Source organism: Nannobrachium achirus, assembly GCF_963921795.1.
Source record: "Nannobrachium achirus genome assembly, chromosome: 12".
Lineage (NCBI taxonomy): Eukaryota > Metazoa > Chordata > Actinopteri > Myctophiformes > Myctophidae > Nannobrachium > Nannobrachium achirus.
Genome location: NC_137832.1, coordinates 28,161,083 through 28,182,412, shown reverse-complemented (window position 1 = coordinate 28,182,412; position 21,330 = coordinate 28,161,083). Strand labels below are relative to the sequence as shown.

General features: G+C 41.5%; 1 protein-coding gene across 1 annotated transcript in view; it reads left to right on the top strand.

The window, feature by feature from the left end:
* Window positions 1-10,106: 10,106 nt before the first annotated feature.
* Window positions 10,107-21,330, top strand: part of fgfr1a (fibroblast growth factor receptor 1a) — a gene marked incomplete at its 3' end in the record, with an annotated part of 38,445 nt that continues 27,221 nt past the window's right edge. Inside the window, exons 1-2 of the mRNA XM_080738245.1 lie at window positions 10,107-10,233; window positions 17,412-17,592. Coding sequence (XP_080594371.1) covers window positions 17,439-17,592 — 154 coding nt within the window. The 5' untranslated portion in view covers window positions 10,107-10,233; window positions 17,412-17,438. The remainder of the gene's footprint in view (window positions 10,234-17,411; window positions 17,593-21,330) is intronic.

Genomic DNA, 21,330 nt, shown 5'->3' with positions numbered 1-21,330 from the left:
TTTAACAATGTCCGGCACATTTCCTTACATTGAAAGGAAGAGAGGAGTGATAAGAAATGCCCCACCTCAACTTAAAACAGACTGTGGGCCTGGGCTGTGCTTTTGTCTCCTGTCCTAGTGAAGGTTCAACTGATGTGGAAGCATAACCCTGTCACGAATCATGTAAATCACTGAACTCATTCATCCCTTGTGAACAAACTCAGTTCAAATAAGAATTCCTTGTGCATTTTTTGAAATGTAATGCTTATTTCATTATAGATTTAACTTCCTGAACCCTAGCATCGCTGTTATAGGGTGAACATTTAGAAAAAGTTGCAGATCTACGAGCTCACAACTGTAAATCGGCTATTTTCTGTGAAAAACAGGAAACCCTACAGTCTCCCAGATAACTCTGTGGCGTGCAACCTTGAACATTAGACTTCCAATCCCAATGTCTGGCCATCGAGTCAGCGGTGCCGCTGCTTATTTTTATATCTAAACTAAGGTTAGGTTTAGGCATAGTTTTTGTCACCGCCAGCGAGGTGGATCACTCTTCCCACTTGGTGAGAACAGACTACAACCCCTAATTTGAAGTTAGGAAGTGTGTGAGCTAATCTCTGGCACTATTGGACCGATCAGATTACCAAAACTACGGCAGAATTGCCTAAGGAATTAGCATGGCCTTGCTCCAGGGATGATGAACCCTCTACTTAAGTGCTGTCCCCAGGCTAAAATGTCAGTATTATTATGATACAAAATGTCACACACACACGCGCAAGCACTCACACATGCACGCAGAGATGGGCACAAAATACAAAAAAGTAGACTACTAAAATACTATGTGAAATACTATGAGGTTACTGTCACCAGGATAGTATCTTATAGGGGCTTTTAAGCCGTGACATCATTTTGTAGGCAGAGGAGAATCTGCCCCCAGAGCATTTTCTGTCCCTCGCTATTTCAAAAAACAACGACTAAAAAATAACGACTAAAGTATAATTCTAACACTTTCACTTTCCTTTCAACAACAAAGAGAAGAAAAATGTGTAAATAGTAAAAATAGTAAAAAGATTCACGGAAACTGGGGGCAGAAATTCTCCTCTGCCTACAAAATGATGTCATACTTAACAGCCCCAATGAACAAGTATATATATATTTCTTTTAATACTTTTTTGTATTTTGTACCCATCTCTGCATGCACACACGCACACGCACGCACGCGCACGCACATGGCTTCTAAGGGCTACTACAGAGCCTGTTAACATATAGCACAGATATGTCCAACAGAATACAACCACCTTAAATTCTACTATTATTCCTGCACTCTATTGATCCTGGCACACAGACCTACTGTATATACTGTACAAACAGAGCATTTAATTACATTTGAAATGTTTTACACAAACTTATACTTTGTATGTAATTTGTAAGTAGCCTACTGTATATGTATAGTATTATTTCTTAGCAAAGCAACATTTTTAGTTTGTATTTAAATTAGTTTTTAAGTTTCATTACAAATATATTTGATTACAAAGTTGCAATATGACAGCTCTTTGTCTACACATTAATTTATTCTCATTTAATACATACATTTCTTAGTTTTGAAAATGATGATTCCCCCCCCCCCCCCTCCCTCCCCTGCAAAGCCCCTATGAATTTAAATAGCTCTGTCTAGAAGTATTTTTTTGTTCTTTTATCATGTGCAAGCAAATGGACATATGTGTCCCTTCTGTGTTGTTATAAATAGTCAAACTATAAGAATAACTGCTAAACAGTTAACGGAGGAATACTCATTTTAATATGGTGATAATAACTCTAACTTTAATCTTTTATCACAATGGAATGGAAGCTTACAGCATTTTAAGCACACACTTTTTCAATTTGACTCAATACATCAATCACCTCCCCTCATCAGAAGACTTTAATAATGAATCAAAGAAGAAGAAATATTATGAGCACATGTTGTGAATAGCATCATGTCTTTCATGTCCCTGTCACATTCTTTAATAAATGTCCTTAGGAATTACTTCATATCGCTCCAGCAGCCTCTTTGTTGAGGAAACCAAAAGAACTGGTAAGACAAAACTCATCTATAAAATATGTGGTTTGAAAATGACTGCATCAAAGATTACTGTATGTGCTGAGTTTTGTTATTAAATGGTAAGATGTGGTATGGTATATCCACTGTTAGCTGCACTAACGAAGATGACTCGATCAGTTGTTGTTTTTCTTTATCAAATTCACTGACACATACAACTTTCTATGCTACAAGTCAAAATGTAAAACTTGCCACAAAAAGTTCGGAAATCTAAATTTGGTCGATTATATCTCCCCTTTAATAAACCCAAATGGTATTGTGTTTTATATCATTGTTATTGTTGATTTGTCACCTTTACAACAAAGTACAGCTTGTAAGGGACAGAACGAAATTTATGGAGGGGGGTCACTGGAGGAAATGTATATGCCCTGATATAAAATGCTATGACCCTCCCTCTGTATGTGGGAAAAAATCAGTGGCCCTCCCCAACCAAAAAAAGAAAAGAAGATGGCCCTCCCCTAAAACATAACATTTTATACATGAGTAAAATGATCCCTAAAAACATAAACTTATTCATAAACGCAACTGCAGTAATAATAGCACTATATACGAGAACATGAATAAAGCAAATTCACCTCCCCCTATGAGACTCGAACCGGCGGCCCCACGGGACGAATGGATCGTTAGCACAGCGACTAATGCACTGAGCTATCTTCACAGATAACATTTTAGTGAATAAAAGTGAACTCTAGAACTTAAGCTACCACTTCTATATCATATGATGTTACAGGACTTAGGAGAAGGCTATGAATGTTTAATCTGTAAACTCACCGCTTCATCTATCTGTCTGGGAAATTTTATACGCAAATGTGAAAGTGAAGAAAAATGCTTTCCATTGGAACACTGCCATCCTTTAAGATGATCCACTGCCGGCCGAACTTAACCCTATATATTAAAACAGGGATGCCATATGTTTCATCAATGAGACTATCCCTAAAAGATTCCCGTTGTGGTGGAGAAAGAAAAAAAGACGAAAAAACCTCAAAGCCAAAATCAAAATCCAAACAGCCACACACACGCAATTCCAGTAGGACTTGCCTACCCCCTCTGATCTTCTTGTTGTCCGTGCTCTTCTCTAATTTAGTTTTGAGTCTGACAAGACTCTCCTCAGCAGAGAGGGTCTGCAGCGAAGCTCTTAAATTGTGATCCAAGTAACTTTTAGTTCGCACATTTGTTCTCTTGATGTTGTAAGACGCCATGTTTGTTGTGTTCTGAACTTTTCCCTCTGACTAAAAGTATTGTCGCTGCCAGGAAGAGCGTCAGTGATTGGCCAGAAACTGCACACGCCTACTGGCTGGATAGGCCAAGCTAAATGATTGACACATAGAAGGAACAATGGGAAAGGCTCAATAGCCCAGCTGTTGGGAAAAACCAAGATAAGCAACGGAGGGGTGTCAATGACTATTGTTGTACTATTATTCAGGAAAGCTGTAAAGAAAATATATAAAATCCGGGCTCATTTTAAAAATAAAAATTGGATGACCCTCCCTTGGACTCAAAGTAAAAACTAAAACTAAAAAGACATGACCCTCCCCTATTTTCCTCCAGTGACCCCCCTCCATAAATTTCCCTAGGTCCCTAAGCATCGGCCATTCGAGGCATGAGCTACACAGCCAAACGTGTGGGTAGCGCTGACCAGAATTTTGCCAAAATGGCTTGCAATATACTGTTCTGCTGGCATTTACTCTCGTTTTGGGCTTCCCTGACACTGAGCTTAACATTAACAAAGTGTAAAAATGGCCAATATGTGTTGTTTTTTCTTTTCCTTATTACTTTGAGAGAGTGCAATCATTCAATGCCCCGAGTAACAAAGGTGAACACCAAAAGAACAGCATTGCAGGCCTGCCAGGCCATTTTGACCATTTTTGGAGGGGCCCTACCCACACGTTTGGCTGTGTTGCTCATTCCACGAATGCCAGATCCTTACAAGCTGTACCTCGTTGTAAAGGTGGCGAATCAACGATAACAATGATATTAAACACAATACCATTTGGCATAATTAAAGGGGGGATATAATGGACCGAATGTTGGCAAATTTTGGGTCGGCTCTACCCACACGTTTGGCTGTGTAGCTCATGCCTCGAATGCCCAATGCTTACAAGCTGTACCTCGTTGTAAAGGTGACAAATCAACGATGAAGATGATATAAAACACAATACCATTTGGGTTTATTAAAGGGGAGATATAATCGACCAAAGTTAGATTTCCGAACTTTTTGTGGCAGGTTTATTTCATTCTGTTGCTGTTTCCTTTGATATTAAACCTTGTCTCAGCATCAGGGTTAAACACATTAATGAGGAATTCCATTCTAATATGTGATATGCTCAGGCTGAAAAACCTGAAAAGTGCTTGCAGGCATGAAATTAATCTAATCTGTATGTGGCAAAATCATCCTGTAAACTTGTAAAGACAAGCCAAGATCCAGTCTTGTTTGTTTTTATATTATTGGGGCTGAAGAGCCAATGGGTCAATTCAGCAGAACATTCTGCTCCATTTGCCTTGGGGTTAAATGCAATGCAACAGCTGTGAGATTGTTTGCTCTCTCTATAAGTGAATAATGGAGGACTGTGGCGGCCCTGGGGCCTGTCTACTGGCCTGTTTACCTGACATGGCTCTTTCCCTGCTCTTCTTAATTGTGCTCTGTTTCCCAAGACTGGTAAAGATGAGTTCATGCACAGTATGCAGCTGGATGGAGGCCTTTTAAGGGCCGTTGGGCCAAGCTTGTGGTAGTCTCTTCCTCTAGACAGGATAGCCATTTTAGTTTGGTTGTATTTATTCGTTTTTCACATGCAACATTTCCATCTAATCCAACACTCTCTAATTTCTAATTGCGACCGTAGGTTGCAGTTAACTATGAAACCAGCTCATCTTGTCCGTATCTTATATATTGTCCGTGAGTAACGCCTCAATGTCTATAGCTGCTGACCCGTTTGTTGACATTGTGACATCACATTGTTGTGACATCACCTCATCAAAGATCAAACCCTGGGTATCCATACATGGAGACGACTGGATCATCACCTAGATCTCCATATATGGAGCTGATCTCTACATCTGATTCCCAGATGATGCCCTGTTAGGGCAACCACACTAATAGAATCCCTTTTATGCCCATCAATATTAAGTCCATATCTGGGAATGCCCATACTATAGAATCCCTTTTATGCCATCACTATTAAGCCCATATCTGGGAAAGCCCATGTATGGATATATTGTGTCAGTTTAACCAGTGTGGTTGCCGTGACACAAATCACACTTGCAAATTAAACACATCCTTGTCCCTTTTATGCCCATATATGGAGATCCCTGCCCTCTACATCTGATTCCCAGATGATGCCATGTTAGGGCAACCACACTAATAGAATCCCTTTTATGCCCATCAATATCAAGTCCATATCTGGGAATTCCCATACAATAGAATCCCTTTTATGCCATCAATATTAAGCCGATATCTGGGAATGACCATATGGACATATTGTGTCAGTTTAACCCGTCCAACTTAAACAACCAACCGCAACTCGAATCGCGCTTGCAAATGAATTCTGTCCTGTGTGAATTCCGTCCGGTGCGAATTCCGTCCTGCGCGACCTTGCCCAGGTCGCTTTTCGCCCTCAGGTGTCTTTACTGGTATACTATGTGCTAAACTGTTATTTGGGGACTGGGGGCTTGACAAAGATAAATACCCACCTAGAACCTGATTTGATGCATGGTGTGTACTGTGTACAGAAGTCCAATGTATTGGGGAGACACACAGTCATGTTCTTTTTGTTTTTATGGTCAATTTGGTGTATGAGTAACATATGGTGATCTCACCTAGTGTGCCAGGATGGCCAGAAACTCTGTTGGAGGAGGAGACTCAGAATGTTGCCTCAGCAAACCTATAACAGCATGGTATTTGAACAGCAGTGAGAAAGAGGGCATGCAAGGTTTGCTGCATTCAATTGTAGCAGGAAAGGTTGAGGAGTGAGACAGGCTGGAGCAAATGAAGCTGAAGCTGGTCAAACGTCAACAAAATAGAACCCGACAACGTTTTCTTTGTCAATGTATGCGAGTGACAGATGCCAGAATTGCAGAATTGTGAGGGACCAGAATTATGCTACTTTTAGTGTAAAGTCAACAGGGCTTGTCGCTCTTGCACCTCCTTGAATCTTTCCTCCCTCCCTTACTTTCCAATGCATTCTGGCATCCAACTCGGCCACAGTTGCTGAGGGAGTGTCGCCTGGGCCAGGGGCTATTACCACTGTGGGGGTTCTTGCTGCTGCGAGGAGGACGGGCCATGGGCCTGCTGCAACTAGTGCCACTGATTGGGCTCTGTTGCTGCTAAGGAGGCACTGCCCGGGCTGTTACCCACCTGCTGCCCACCGCTGCTGCTTCTACTGCCCTGCTGCTGCTGCTGTTACATTCACCAACACTGCCCTCGTCCGCTGCTGAGGGGCACTCGTCAAACCTGGAGATTTCATTGGCCTGCTCCCAGTACCCTGTCACTGTTGTGCTCGCACAACTGTAACCAGTGATCATCTTGTAACCCCAACACCTCCCGGTTATTCTGCTCCAAGCAATCTTCACGTTTGTCTCTCGCCTGTGCCACAATTATTTTCAGCCCCTACTCTCCTCACCACCATAATTTATTTGTCATATGTATCATTATAAAGGATATGTGAGCTTTTAGCTGGTTTCAGTATTAAAGGCTGTATCCAAAAACAAAACAAAAACCGGGGCCTTGCCATGACCTGGCCACAAAAGGTAGAGCAGAAGAGTATCCTTTATCTTAATGTAGGTAGGCCTTTATCTTAATGTAAATTAGATTTTTTAGATTTATATATTTAATGTACCCTCATGAAATATTATCATTTGAGTCAAATAATCACCTATAATACAGTATTTCTATAATTGTAAGCAAAGATATTAAACACATGTTGAAACATTAATGTCTAAAACATTAATGTCTGAATTCCAAGCTCTTTAATGGTGGAGATGCCAAGCTGGGGTTCATGTGTGACTTTACATCTTCACTCATCAATCATGCGTTAATGGTGACATTAAAGCAAAGACATATGAGTTCTTCAGATACAAACAATGTGTTTGAGCAGACATAGGGTTCATGTTCATGCTGAGTTGGCAGATGCATTTTAAGTGATTACTCTTTGAAACATTGCCAGCGCATATATTTCTGTCGAGTGGAAACCTTGTATGTCCAAACCTGTTCATTTTATATATATTTTTTTAAAACACAGAAAGTAGGGCACTGATTTTAGGGGGGAAAAAACATAAAAAGTTGATACGGAGATACAAGGTTTCTGCCCGACAGCAACGATATGGTCTTGATCACATCATAATACAACTGTAATGGACAAGACAAGAAGTTGATGAAAATGTATAATTCTATAATGAAATAATTGTATGTACCGGTACACACACGCACTGTATGTTAATGGCATTGGCACAGATTGACCTCTTGAGCTAATATAAACTGTCTTGGTGTTTACACTGATGTGGCTTCTAACATCTGACACCGACAACTGTTCTCTAGTGTCAACTGGGCCACAGATTGTGATAGGCCAGATCTGACACCATGAACCTTCAATGTTGGTTTAGTGCACTCATAGTAACACCTACGTTTAAGTATTGAAAAGAGGTTTGAGTGACATCTAGTTTTTGTTCAAATAAGTGTCAAATAGCTCTATATTCTTGCAATTATTGCTGAATAGAGTGTTTGTCAAGTAGAGTTTTCCAGTGTCTTTTATAAACAGAAAATCTGGTCGGGATACCAATTTTATCCATCAGGCCTATTAGTGAGAAGTTACCTCATAAAGGATACAGGATAAACAAGTGAAATTGGAAGGGATCAAAGAAAAAATAATGAGCAGACAAATTGGAACTAGTCTAGAACAATTGAAGTTGATAAATGTGTGGGGTTCTCTCTCCTGACTGGATCAGGTATCCTGAAAAAATAATAAGAAGAAATAAAGGACCTATAATATCACACCTCATTTAAGGCATTTACAATGTTTTACCACTTTGGAGAAAGCTTTTGCCCCAGAGAAGGTAATAGGCCATAATGGCCAATGAATGGAGATGGTGGTCCATTGATAGGCAACAAGTTAGTGCACAAAGTCCTACACCCCATGCTGTTTGCATAGCAAACAACTAAACTGTCTTTGGCTATGATGAAGCCAAGGACATCACGGAAGCCAAGGACATGAAGGAAATCACATTTTCACTGTAACCCAAGTTATATTTCTGACAATAATCACAAGTTGTCCCAGGTGCTGAATTAAAATACCAGCCCGTCTTTTGTCTTAACATTGACATCTGCACTGAACACTGCACTGCAGAATTCAGTGTTCTTAGCAGACCTTTATTGAACTGTGCTTTTTTCTGCTAACTGCTCATAAAGAAATCAATCAATCAATCATTCAATCAATCAATCAATCAATCAATCAATCACTGAACTCTTTGTTAGACCTATCCACATTCTGCAAAGCTGGCAATGGACAATGGTTATGTAAGGTAGTTATGAAACTACCTCTCACTTAAGAGGTGTTTCATAATAAACAAGGTAAGCTGAATGTATACTTAATTTAATACTTAATTTATAGTGTTGTTTGCTAAATTGCTAAAATGAACAGATAGGCTATGCCTTCTTTGCTTACACTTGGAATAGATTATTGGCAAGCGACCTAAACCATCATGGGCCTAGGCCATTGGTTCTGAAAGTGAGGTCCGGGGACCTCCAGTCCAAAGGTCCTTGGGGGGGTTCCAGGGGGTCCCCAGATAAATGATGGATATTAGGAACCGAATGGACCCTGTGGTTGTAACTCTGAGATGGACCCTAAACAGGTCCATTTGGTTCCATTTGTACAGTCTCAGAGTTATGGTGGTCCGTGATCTAATACAGGTGTTCTCAGAGTGGGGTCCAGGGACCCCCAGGGCCCTATATCTTCATATTTTATATATATTTTCAAAACACCTTGACATTCTTTGAAAATGTTAACACCATAAACATCTTGTATGGGGGTCCTTGGCACAAAATCTTTTCAGATGGGGGTCCGCAGACCGCAGCCAGATAGGCTACACATAATTCAGGCCAGGGGTCCTTGACAAGTTTGAGAACCACTGGCTTATGCCAGTGGTTCTCAAAGTGGTTTCTAGGGACTCTGTGGATTCTTTTAGAGGGGACTAAATTGACCCAGTCTGAACTATTTACAAATGGAATCAAATTTGTTTCCATTTGTACACTGTCAGAGGGAGACATTATAACTCTATGAGGGGAGACCTTGAAATGTCAAAGTTTGAGAACCACTGGCTTAGGCAGGACAACAATCCCCACAATGCATCGCGGTCCCATTAGAGTAGAGTAGAGAGGTGATGCATTGGATGGCAGGGGGAGCCAGGTTTCTTTCACACAGGGGAGGAGGATGCGCCTATTCTACCGACACTGAAAGAAAGCGGAGAGTCCGGAATCTCGTAGCGCTGCACCGTTTTGCACCGGAATGACCAGAATAGTTTGGATCTGTAGTTGTAATCTTCTTTCAGCTAAAAGAAGTCGCACCTATGTTTCGGTATTTTGCGTCAAAGGAAGTTGATCAACTAACTTTAGTCTATAGTTTTTTCGGCGGCGAATGGACTTTTTTTCTTTCTCCACCGTGAGCGAAACGGGGTTTGGGATCAACAAGCACGGCTGCGGGCTGCCCTCGCTTGACTTGCGGGGTCTATAGAAATTACTTTGGATTTTTCCGCAGGTTGTAGTAAAGGTACGGATTCGATCTCAGAAGAAAAACACCACTGTTCCAGTGAAACGCCACCATTTCATTTCAACGCGCATATATTTCTTTACATTTCGTTTTTCACCCCTCCGCTGAATCCCTTGGATTTTACGGAGCGTGGAGGAGCACACATTCTTTTGATGCGTGCGTTGTTCTACTACTTCCATAGAAGTTTGTAGTAAAAAAACAATGGTCAATCTAGAAAAAAGTTGCTGTGTTTGAGTTGTTGCTCTGCTCTAAGTTCACGTACGGAACACGCGATCCAGTGGATATAGCAGTTTTTTTGGAGGGGAAAGTTTTTCAACATTAAATCTCAGTCTCCCAGTTGATCCCTTGTCTGGTCAACGTAGTTGTTCTACGCTGGCTGTTCTACAGCCCCCCGCCAATAAGGTAAGAGTTCTTTATTAAACTTTTTCTGTTTTTCATTTCATTGTTGTGTGTCTACCGATGATCCTATTATATAGCCTAGCCTACATTATTTATATGTATTTTACATAAGCTTCTGGACTGGTTTCCTGAGGAAAAATGTAAATCATTTACGTTTTTTTAAAGAACTTATTAGATTTCAACAACAACCACTAATACAATGTCGGTCCTCAGACTTGAGAGACGTGAAAACGTTTGTGTGTCCTAATTTTGTCCTACTTTTATTTGTGTATTAAAAGAAAACAGTCGACTGTCTCGCTGTGATGTATTAACACCTCCATCCCCACGCTGAGGGGAGGGGGGGCAACTAGGCCCAAACTGAGCACTCCTGAAAACAGACAGGAAAGCCTTTTCTTTAGGTTAATAGTTTTATATTTCAAGTAATAGCATTAGCCTAAGTCTAGAGAGGTTAGGTAGAGCTACTGTAATGAATACTAGGCTATGCTCATCCTTTTTGGATTGGCTGCATTATCATTGACTCAACACCCAAAGACTCAAAGGAGATACATGCATGTAGGACAAGTTAGGTAAAATCACTTGTGTTAAATGTGTTTTTGAGCAGCTCAGTATACATTGAGAGCAAACTGGAATGACAACAAAACAAAAACCCCATAAACTATGTTTTAATATAATTACCTCTAAATGCGGAGTACAGTCCAGAACTGCTCTTTTGAACTGCTCATCTTATACTTTGTGAACATCTTCATGGGGGCTTGAGTTTTGCAGCATTGCTATTGTGTTTTCAACCAGAAGATATTTGTTGTCAATTTATCCATCCTTAGCAGTCTTTGTCAAGTGGTGCCAGTCATCTCAGTAGTAGACAGATGGTCTGACAAAACTCTGCTGCTTTACTTTGTTTCTTGAGCCTATATAGGTGATATATGAAATGAAACTAAATGAACACTGACTCAATATCCCTTTACATAAATAATTGCTATGGTGAAATTCAGTGTTGTTGCTTTTTTAGATGCTCAAAGGGCACAAATCACTATGGGGAGGACTCCAGGCTTTAGTGAAATGATGTGTGGATGTGTGGAAAATGAGATGGATAAAATAGATAGTTGAGGAAGAGGCAGAAACCCACAAGGGAATTGCTGGCAGCAAAAGGATGTTTTCTCTTGAGCCACCATTGGGGACGTGAGGAATTCTCCTGCCTTTTAATTTACTAGGCTGGCACAGAAATTATTGTTTAAGCTGTATAATCATACCTAACCAGTAAATCCATAGAGAAAGACGTGGCAAGGCGCCTTTAGACCTGAGCCTGAATGCCTGAATGCTTTGGTAATTGACCTATAATTAGGTTTGGACCAGTGGTTTTAATACTGTGTGAGTGCATCAAAAATATAGCTAGTTATTTATCTGATAAACAGCTCTTTAAGGAACTTGTTACAGTAACAGTTTTTCCCTGGTGGTGGTGCTAGTTTGTTTTTCATTTTAGGTGTGCAATTAAATTAGTTGATCACTGTTATACTACCAGGGTTTCAAGTTTCATTATTATTGGGATGCCCCATACCAAACATTTTAACACTCAGGCAGTATTGACTGAATGACATGCAATGTCATGTGTTACTGTCTGACTCTGACGAGGAAAAACCTGGAGCTTTTTGTTTTCCTGAAAACAGTAGCCTGGGGGGAATAGTCAAATGGAGTTACATGTGCTGAATTGCACCATCATGGCAAAAAAAGAATCTGTGCGCCAGCCGCCTGGCCTGTTCCTGGGAATGCAGGATTGACTGGGGTTGGGCTACAGAATTGGAGAGCTGAGGAATTTTATGCATGGATGCCATTGAACAGTAATTATGGGTCTGGCCACACTTTGGCGTAAGCCAGTAACCAGTGTCATTGTATGATGCCAGAAGCGAGATGGGTCTGTCTTCCATGTGAATATCCACTAATCTAAGCCCTCTGATTTGGCTCATTTACAGAAATGATGTGATCCCTAAAGTAGGTAGAAAAACAACTAGGATTTTCCCTGGTGTTTGATCTTGTTGGGTGTTGAATGCCCTAATTTTCATTAGGTGAGAGCTGGAGAGTTTAAAGGGATAGTTCCCCCCAAAAAATAACTTATTTTCTATCGATTACTCACCCATGGAGACTTGAATTCATAGATAGTTTTTTGTTTTTGTCGCATTCCTGAGCCAATAATTTGATGGCCGACAGCAGTTCCCTATGGAGACACGAAGGCCTCCATAGGGAACTGCTGCACTCAGTAAACAGTCTGTCAGACAAGACAGCCTATGATATATGCAAATGCTGCCGGGGTCCCCAGTATATAGCCTGTTATTTATTTTTATGAATTCCTTGTGGTCTGCATATTTTGAAAGCCTGGCTGGCAATCTATATTGTCAATTCTCAAACTTTTAGGGAAGTGGTACTTGCTACCTTCACCATTACACTGACTGCAGCCGTTACAGAACCACTCACTGCTTACTGACTCAAGCTGTTGTTGCAATGTCCCATTTGAATGCATTCAGTTACCTTGCTGCATCTACTGGTCGAACTTAAGTTGAAAACATTTTCCTTGGAAATCCAAAATGCATTTTTGCTCATGCATTTACTTTTGAAAGTGACCTATATAACGTGTGAGAACTGTTACATGCTGGCTGTCCCTGTAATTACACAGGACAGGTCATCAAGGGAGTGAAGCGTTGTCTTTGAATAAAAGACAGATTTGGGTCCAATAAATGTGTGTATTTTACTTTTGTGTGTATTAAGCTTTTACTGATTTATAATTCATATGTAATGAAAACATAGAAATACCGAATACATTTCATTTAATTCAACAAAAGTGAGCTGGACTAAACCAAATTATGCATATAGGATAGGATGCATTTGGAAAAATAATGCATTTGAATATTCAGAACTTCCTCGGTTGTGAATGTAAGGAGCGTAACAGCTCCTCTGCATTTAGATACTCAACTGGGAATATTCCCTCCCATTGTGTGTTCATCCTTAATGTGTCTGAACAACATTTAAGAAGTATCTGAGCCATAATCAAGTCCACCTTTGTAGTCAGTGTACATATTATTTTGAGTCGGACAGACATGTTGGTTTGGCCAATATATCAACCACGATTACTTTTTGTACCACATCAGTATCAGCAATTATGCATCCGATGTGTCCTGACTCCTGATTTGTATAATTTAGGGCAGGGGTCTTCAACAGGGGGTCCTCCAAATCTTTGTGTGATAGAAGCTTTTTTTTCTCATTTTGTATATTGGCCACTTGAACCCTAGCATCCATATTCTGGGAACTTTAGCCAAAAATAGCAGATCTACAAGCTCACAACGGCGTTGTGAGCTTGTAGATCGGCTATTTTCGGCAAAGAGGTTTGGTGTAGAGGGGGGAAAAGAGCAGACTAAGTACATAGTGAAAGGTCAAGTTTATTAAGTATTGATGGTTCAAGTGGTTAAATATCTGAAAACATAAATTGACATGAATCCAAAATACACTGATGATTGTGCTGTCAAAGAATGAGACTATATGGAATCTATGAACAGGTTATGGGGGTCCCTGCTTCATCTCTCTCTCAACTAAGGGGTCCTTGGCCTGAAAACGTTGAAGACCCCTGATTTAGGGTATCCAATAATTTTTTACCCCTTTTTTAAATTCATATGCCAATGAATTCCTCCACACTGTGTTGTCACTGCTGTTGTACCCTACTGGCTCACCTGCCAGTGAGGAGGCCCTACTGGGACACAGCACCTCCCACCCTTCACGCCCAACACTCCCTGTTGACAGGTGCCACCCCAGTCCGTAGGAATACGTCCTGTGACAAACGGGCAAACCCTCCCAGTCAGGCTTCCCTCCCCCGGCCCAAACAGGATTCGTTGACGTTCAACGTTCAGTAGCGCTTCTGGCCCCAGCGGAGTGCATGGACTACTATATGCATGAAATTGTGTGCATCCGATTCCCCTGACATGACTGACTGCAGAGAAACTCAGTTCTGTCATTCATGCTCTAATAGCTAATCTATTTTTATTTATTTATTTTATTAGTTATTTCCACAAATTCAATATTTTATGCAAAGCAGCCTGAGTCAGTACACGCACATGGCTATGCGATTTCCTTGCATGTTTTTAACTTAATGTAGTTCATGAATAGCAGCTATAGCATACTATTTGCATCTTCTATTCATACTAAAACGTGATAATTGACCAGTACCTACCTGTGGTTCCTTGACAAAAGTTGTCAAGGAACCACGCATCTTTATTTCTTTTCATACTGAAATGTGGTGTTAACTGGCCACTAATCTGTCTTTTTGTACTCATTTCAAATTGCAATGCGCGTGGATCTAGTGAAAAACTCTACAACACCTCTGTCTGTTTTGCGGGAAGCATGAACGAAAGCCTGAACGTAACGGTTTCACGAAGTAAACTAGTTTGTTCACGTTCCCGCCAAGGACACAAATCATTTAGAACAAATGGTTTGTGATCCCACACACTACGCCGCCAGAGCGGCTTGTGCTTCTTTTTAATCACTTTCAACCTGGCATCCCTATTTTAGGCATGTCATAGGACAAAATGGCTTATGGTTAAATAAAAAGGTAATTGTTTGCGTTTGAAATATATTTTGCACTCTTTGACAAAATATTGGTCAAAAGATCGTAAATCGGTTGGTTCTCAAAGTGAGGTCCGGGACCCCCAGGGGTCCTTGAGGGAGTTCCAGGTGGTCTGCAGCTAAATGATAGTTAGGAACCAAATGGACCCTTTATGGGTCTGTAACTCCCGTCAGAGTCCATTTGGTTTCATTTGTAACTCTTGAGTGTACAAAGTTAAATTAACTTTGATTTTACAATATAAATTGGGGCCTCAGAGTCAGAAATGCCATTAAATGGGGGTCCGTAGCCTAATGTATGTCAAACTGGAGGCCCTTCAAATTAAAATGGTTGAGGACCACTGCTAGAGCCATAATAATCTTCTCTTATGGGGGTCCCTGGCATATCTTTTCAAATGGGGGTCCGCAGGCTAATAAGCGTCAATTTGGGGGTCCTTGGCATGAGGACTCTCCCAAATCAGGGCAGAAGTCACCTTGAGCACACAATGAGTGCATTCTACGTGACTCATGTATAGTAAGCCACAGGTTGAGCCGATGCTTGGACGTGAGCATAACATGACAGAGCATTCTGTGTCCCCACACTTGAAGACACGGTTTTCATCTCCCTCAATTATGGACTGTTGTCTTAGTGGTCATGTCGTGATGAGAGCCCAGGGAAGCGTGGTCGGCTGCATGCTCTTTGGACTTCCTTCTGTCTGGCAGCAGAAGTGGATTCTTGGATCCTGCCCAAACACTGACTCACTGCTTACGGGGCTGGGATGACCAAGCTGCTTTATCCCCATGGACCCCATGATCCAGCTCAGCTGCCGGAACACTGGCCCATTCTTGGAAAGTGAAATTGAATTGGTTTGTGAAGAGAACACATTGAGTGTTTTTAATGAAGGACGCTCACAGAAACCACCAGCTCCTCAAAGAAATCAAAGAGGCTTGCCATGTCTTGATGGCGCAGACCAAAAGTGTATTTAAGTAGACATAATTTCCCTGTCCTAGATTTGTGTTTACTGAAGTAGCTTTCACATGTTTGTTGGGGTTTTTGAGCGTGATTGTGATGATGACAGTGTAGCCTGACAGCGTGTCGCTGGTTCGATTCCCGATCCCGACTACCGTTGCTGCGTGTCACTCCCCATCCCTCTCCCCATTTCCTATCAGTCTGCTGTTTTATCGATAAAGGCAAAAAAAAGCCCTAAAACATATCTTTAAAAAAAATAGAGCAAAATCCTGAATATTAATGTAAACTCCTGAGTATCACAATTCACCCGTAAGGGATTTTAGAGTGTACCTACTGTTTTGCTAGTTTGGCATGTCATCAAGAGTGTAGGAGCCACCAGCATTTGTTTCACACAAGTTGACAAGCATGGCAGCAAATGGTGGCTGAGGGTCATGTTGGGTTTGGGACCAAAACCAACTGTTGGGTGATAGATCTTTGAGTGTGGAAATGATGGCTTGGCGGTCTCTCTACAGGGGTGTCACATAACAGACCTTAGTTTTTTTGGTCCTTAACAAATTTCTCAAGGGGGATTATGGGGGTTTAGGGGCAAGTGTTAATCTCAATGGCCAGATGCTGCAGCAGAGGTGATGATGCGAGCAGATGTGCATCCCAGGTTCACCCGCTTCCAGAGGGGTGTTGCACCAGATTCTGGGCCCTGCATGGGTACAAGGATTCACTGTGTTATTTTGCGCTTTAACTATTGAAAAATAGCAGATATACAAGCTCACGGCGCGGCACTGAGTGCTGGGCTGCGAGCTGGTAGAGCTGCTTTTTTTTTTTATCGTGAAAAAGTCTTTGAAGGTTTTTTTTTAAAAACCTATGTTTCTATGTCAGTGGTGCTCAAACTTTTTCATATCAAGGACCCCCAAAATGATATATATGTATTTGGCCACGGACCCCCATCTCAAAATATTTAGTTCCAGGGACCCCCCAAAAGCTTAAGGCCCCTCCACCTTGGGCCCTAGTAACTCAGTCCCACTTTCCCCCCCTTGTGACGCCCCTGTTCACCCGCTTATGATAATCACAGCAATGACATCAGACAAGAATGGTTTGAGTAGCCATGGAATAGACCTAACTTTGGATACAGCATTTTTAGGCAAGGCCATTAGTTTAGAACTAAACATCAATCGTGTCTGCAAAAACTACCCATTATTCTTTATAAATGTAAGTGTAAGGCTGATTCACTATGCTTGTGGTGTTATTTTCTTATCACATAGTATGTGTGCACTGTGTACTAGTAGGTCCTAAATACTGATAGTACTCTCCTTGAACGTTGTGAAATCCAAAACGTTTTTTGATGAAAGGGGAAATGTTTCTGTGCCCACAAGATTACAGGCTGGAGCTGAAGTTTAGTCTACTCTACAGCATATAGCCTAGTCTTAATTGATGAAACACCCAGTTATGCCTCCCCCTCTCTCTCTGTTTTTGAGGAACAATAAACCAATTGTAAAGTAAAACTGTGATTCCACCCTTCCAACACAGATCATAAATCGTTTCTGACAGCTACTAGTTTTTACTGATAACGGCATTAGAGAGGCAGGAAGTTTGCTAACAGGCCCACACGCTCATACAATTGTGTTTGTTTTATTCTTTTCAGCCTAGCACTGTGAATGACCCAGTGCTGATGCACCAAAAGCTTGAATGGAGGTCCACTCGCAAAGAAGCCAGCAGTCATAGCTCCCTCAACAGGATGCTAGCGGGGCCAAGTCTACTGCTGTTTCTGGCTTTGCTCGCCCAGGTCTTACCGGCCCAATGCCGGCCGGCCAGTAACGATGAAGGTAAGATTCATTGCTCACAGTCTTTCTTTACTACTCTTTGTTTGTTAAGTAATGTTTGAGCGGTGCAAACCATTCCTACGTCTGGCTTTGGATGTATGAGCACGGAATGAGCGTGGATGTGTGTGTGAGCACGGAACTGGAGATAACTAACGTCACGGACAGAACGGCCCATACAAGGAGATACGCATGTGTGTCGTGTCTGATACCGTGCTCACTTAGCACAGGTGTGATTCTGTTTACATAAAGGTGCTGTAAGTTAGGCTATATACAAAAAAAGGTATTGTGATAGTAATCATAAGTGTTTGCTCAGCACGGAACCCACCAAAAAATCGCCTGCACACGCTCACGCGAGACGTTGTGAGCATGTAGATTGGCTGTTTTCACAATGTTCGCCTCTTGTTTACTTAATTTTTGACAGTTTGGCCAGTTTGGTATAAAAACGGTCTTGAACATCCTTAAATTACTTTATAAATGTGCAGATACCCTGTATACACTTATACTGTATGTTGGTTTGTTTACCATTGAGTGAGAAAAAAATAATTACATTAAAGGAGCTATAGTCAACTTTTTCTTGAAAAACGGACGCTAAAATAAAAAGAATGTTTCGAAAATATTTTATTAAAAAAGATTAAGCTTCATATATGTTTCTATTCAAAAATGACACAAAAAGCGTAAAATAATAATTTTGTCCATTGTCAGACCGACTTTGTTTACATCCCATATCAATCCATATCCACGACTTTCCAACGCCCCATAGTGCATTGCGCAGACGCTGTACCGAGCTTCCGGCGCTGCAGCCGAGTGTGATCTACAAGCTCACAACGGTTGCATCTGCGACGCGACGTGAGCTTGTATGTCTGCTGTTAAACCGGAAGTGTGGTCCAAACGGGTCCAAATAATCTCCAGTAAACTCCCACGGAAACACGTGGATAAAAGAATAGAAGAGGCATGTAAACAAAGTCAGCCTGACAATGGCCAAAATGATTATTTTACGCTTTTTCTGGTCATTTTTGATTAGAAACACATTTATGAAGCTTCATCTTTTTTAGCGTCCGTATTTCAAGAAAAAAGTTGACTATAGCTCCTTTAAGCTAATCATCTGGGACCCCACAAAATAATTTTGAGGTCCACAAAATAACACTTGAGGTCCCGACCCCAAGTTTGAGAACCCCTGCTGTATGCCGTTCCATGTGCATATATCGTCATTTAGATTTAGACTACTGGCACGGTCCTCTGGTGATAATGGCTTTAGTTTTAGGAATGTTATCTCACTCTGTGTCTCTGGTCTTCTGGTGAGATTTGTTTTCTTTGTTGTGCCAGTGATCTCCCCCCCCCCCCACACACACCTCCATTTCCCTGTCTGGTGTTGTTTCAGTGGGCTCTACCCACTCTGGTGTAGCTTGTGAACTGTGGTTTGCGACTAGCAGCAATGACATTTTGTCATTGCGCCGAGTGCCGCGCTGCGAGCTTGTAGATCTGCTATTTTTTGAAAAATCGTGAAAATTAGAATTTTGACCCGATTCTATAAGTGTCTTTTGAATCCTTCTAAGGTTTTTTTTTTGAAAAACCTATGTTTCTATGTCAGCAATCTGGCCAGCCATCGTCAAAGAAAAGGTCCTTTTCACTTAAATGGAGCTCAGTTAGTCTGTTCTTCAGAGACTACTATGTCAGTGGTTCTCAAACTTTTTCATGTGAAGGGCCCCCAAAATGATATTTATTTGGCAACGGACCCCCATCTCAAAATATTTAGTTCCAGGGACCACCCAGAAGCAAAATTTGAGTTACAAACGTTTGCTTTGAAAATACATAATATTCAAAGATTTGCACGCATTTTCACGACTTTTTCAAAAAATAGCAGATCTACAAGCTCGCAGCCGCGCTGTGAGCTTATTATCTGCTATTTTTGGAGCTGTGTGAAGCACAGGCTCCCTATACGTGGCTGTGTGGGTCTGTGTGTCTGTGTGTGTGTCTGTGTGTGTGTGTGTGTGTATGTAGCCTGAACTTCCTAAACTTCGGCACGCCACTAGTCCCACAGTTTTGCCACCACACACTCGCGCCATATGTCAAATCGACCGGCTTACTCGGGAATCGTGGGCTATTACTTTTCTAAGAGAAAGGTTCTATAGTTTAATTGATATTAATTTATTAGTGAATTAATTTTCCCCATTGACTTATAATGGGAATCGCAAAAACTCACATTCAATTATTTGTCTCTCGCAAACCATAGGGGCTAGAGTTTCAAGACTTGGAGAGGAGGTTCATAATGATTTCAAGGATTAAATGAAAAATAATTGTGTCATTTGGCCGCATGGTGGCGCCATAACACCCCACTTTACGTTTTGGCCTGTAACTCTTGAACCGTAGGTCGGAAAATTAAAAATATTTTTTCCCTGGATTCCTTGGGCCATGACGCATCTCCCCATATAGGCCACGCCCATTTGCGCCATGATAGATTGTCCGCCATCTTGAATTTTCTCCAAAACACACTTTTTGCTCCTTTTCCTACATATTTTCTTCAAATGTCACAAAAATCGGTACACATGATCCACACACACACACACACACACACACACACACACACACACACACACACACACACACACACACACACACACACACACACACACAGCTCCACTTCACACGGGTGTGATTTTCACTGGTTAAAGCATTCAATAATTCTAGGCCTAAATGGTTAACTCAATCTAAACTAAACCTAGTTCTTATCAGCTTGACAAAATATGTTGCCTCCACCAGACCTGAGCTGTAAATTGTGAAGCTGGTTTCAATTGTTATTATGCTGTTAAAGAAAGGGTAACTGAAACCTATAACTTAAAAAGTTTGCTCAGGAAAAAAAGGTTACCCTGGCCCGGGTGGTTGCACAAGTTCAGACCTCAAAAGGGGGAAAGACACATTGAAATTGAATCCTTAAAAATGTGTCTCTTGGAAGCGGTCCAGCAGTGTAATAGCTGCCTGGACTTGTGGGTAGATAGTTTTTTGGATGTTTACCCTCAGCAGTCGGAAGTGGAGCCCGGCAAAAAAAGAATATGATAAAGCTCAGCATTATAATTAGAGTAATTACGCGCGAGGGTCTCTCTTGGGCTGCGAGCCCTAAAATAAACTTTGCCGTGGCTGTGTTTAAGCCAGCAGTGGAACAAGGGAGGAGTAAATGACTCCCATCTGCAACCCCCGGGGCAACTGCCTGCCTTGCTCCTCTGCTCCTTTTGTAATGAAAAGGTATTTGTTGTCACTGAGAGAGGAGTTAACTGCCAGGGAAACTATAAATTATCTGGTTTTAAAAAAAAGGAGGTAAGATGCTACATTGAGTCCGCTCTCATATTAAAAGATAGGTTTTTTTTTTGTCGAAAAGAATGTTTTTCTTCTCAGGCGAGTGGATATATTGCAGTAAGAGGGGGGTGGGGAGGGGGGGGGGTAGTTTGATGCATTCATTGACCCTCCACCCAGTTCTCAATCACCAAATGGCCAGGTACTATCTCTGAACCCCCCCCCCCCCCCCCCTTGCTTTGCCTTCTGCTTCCCCCACCAACTCTGCTTGGGAATGCATCACCCCCCCCCCCCCCCAACTCCTCTCCCCTGCTGGGTGACGGATGGCTTCAGCTGTCGACAAACAATCACACAGCAGAACCATTTGGTTGCATTCCTTTTGTCTCCGGTGGTGAAGCAAAATGGTTATATGGAAATGGATCGTGTTTATGCGTTCCCTTTTGTTTGTTTTCTCTT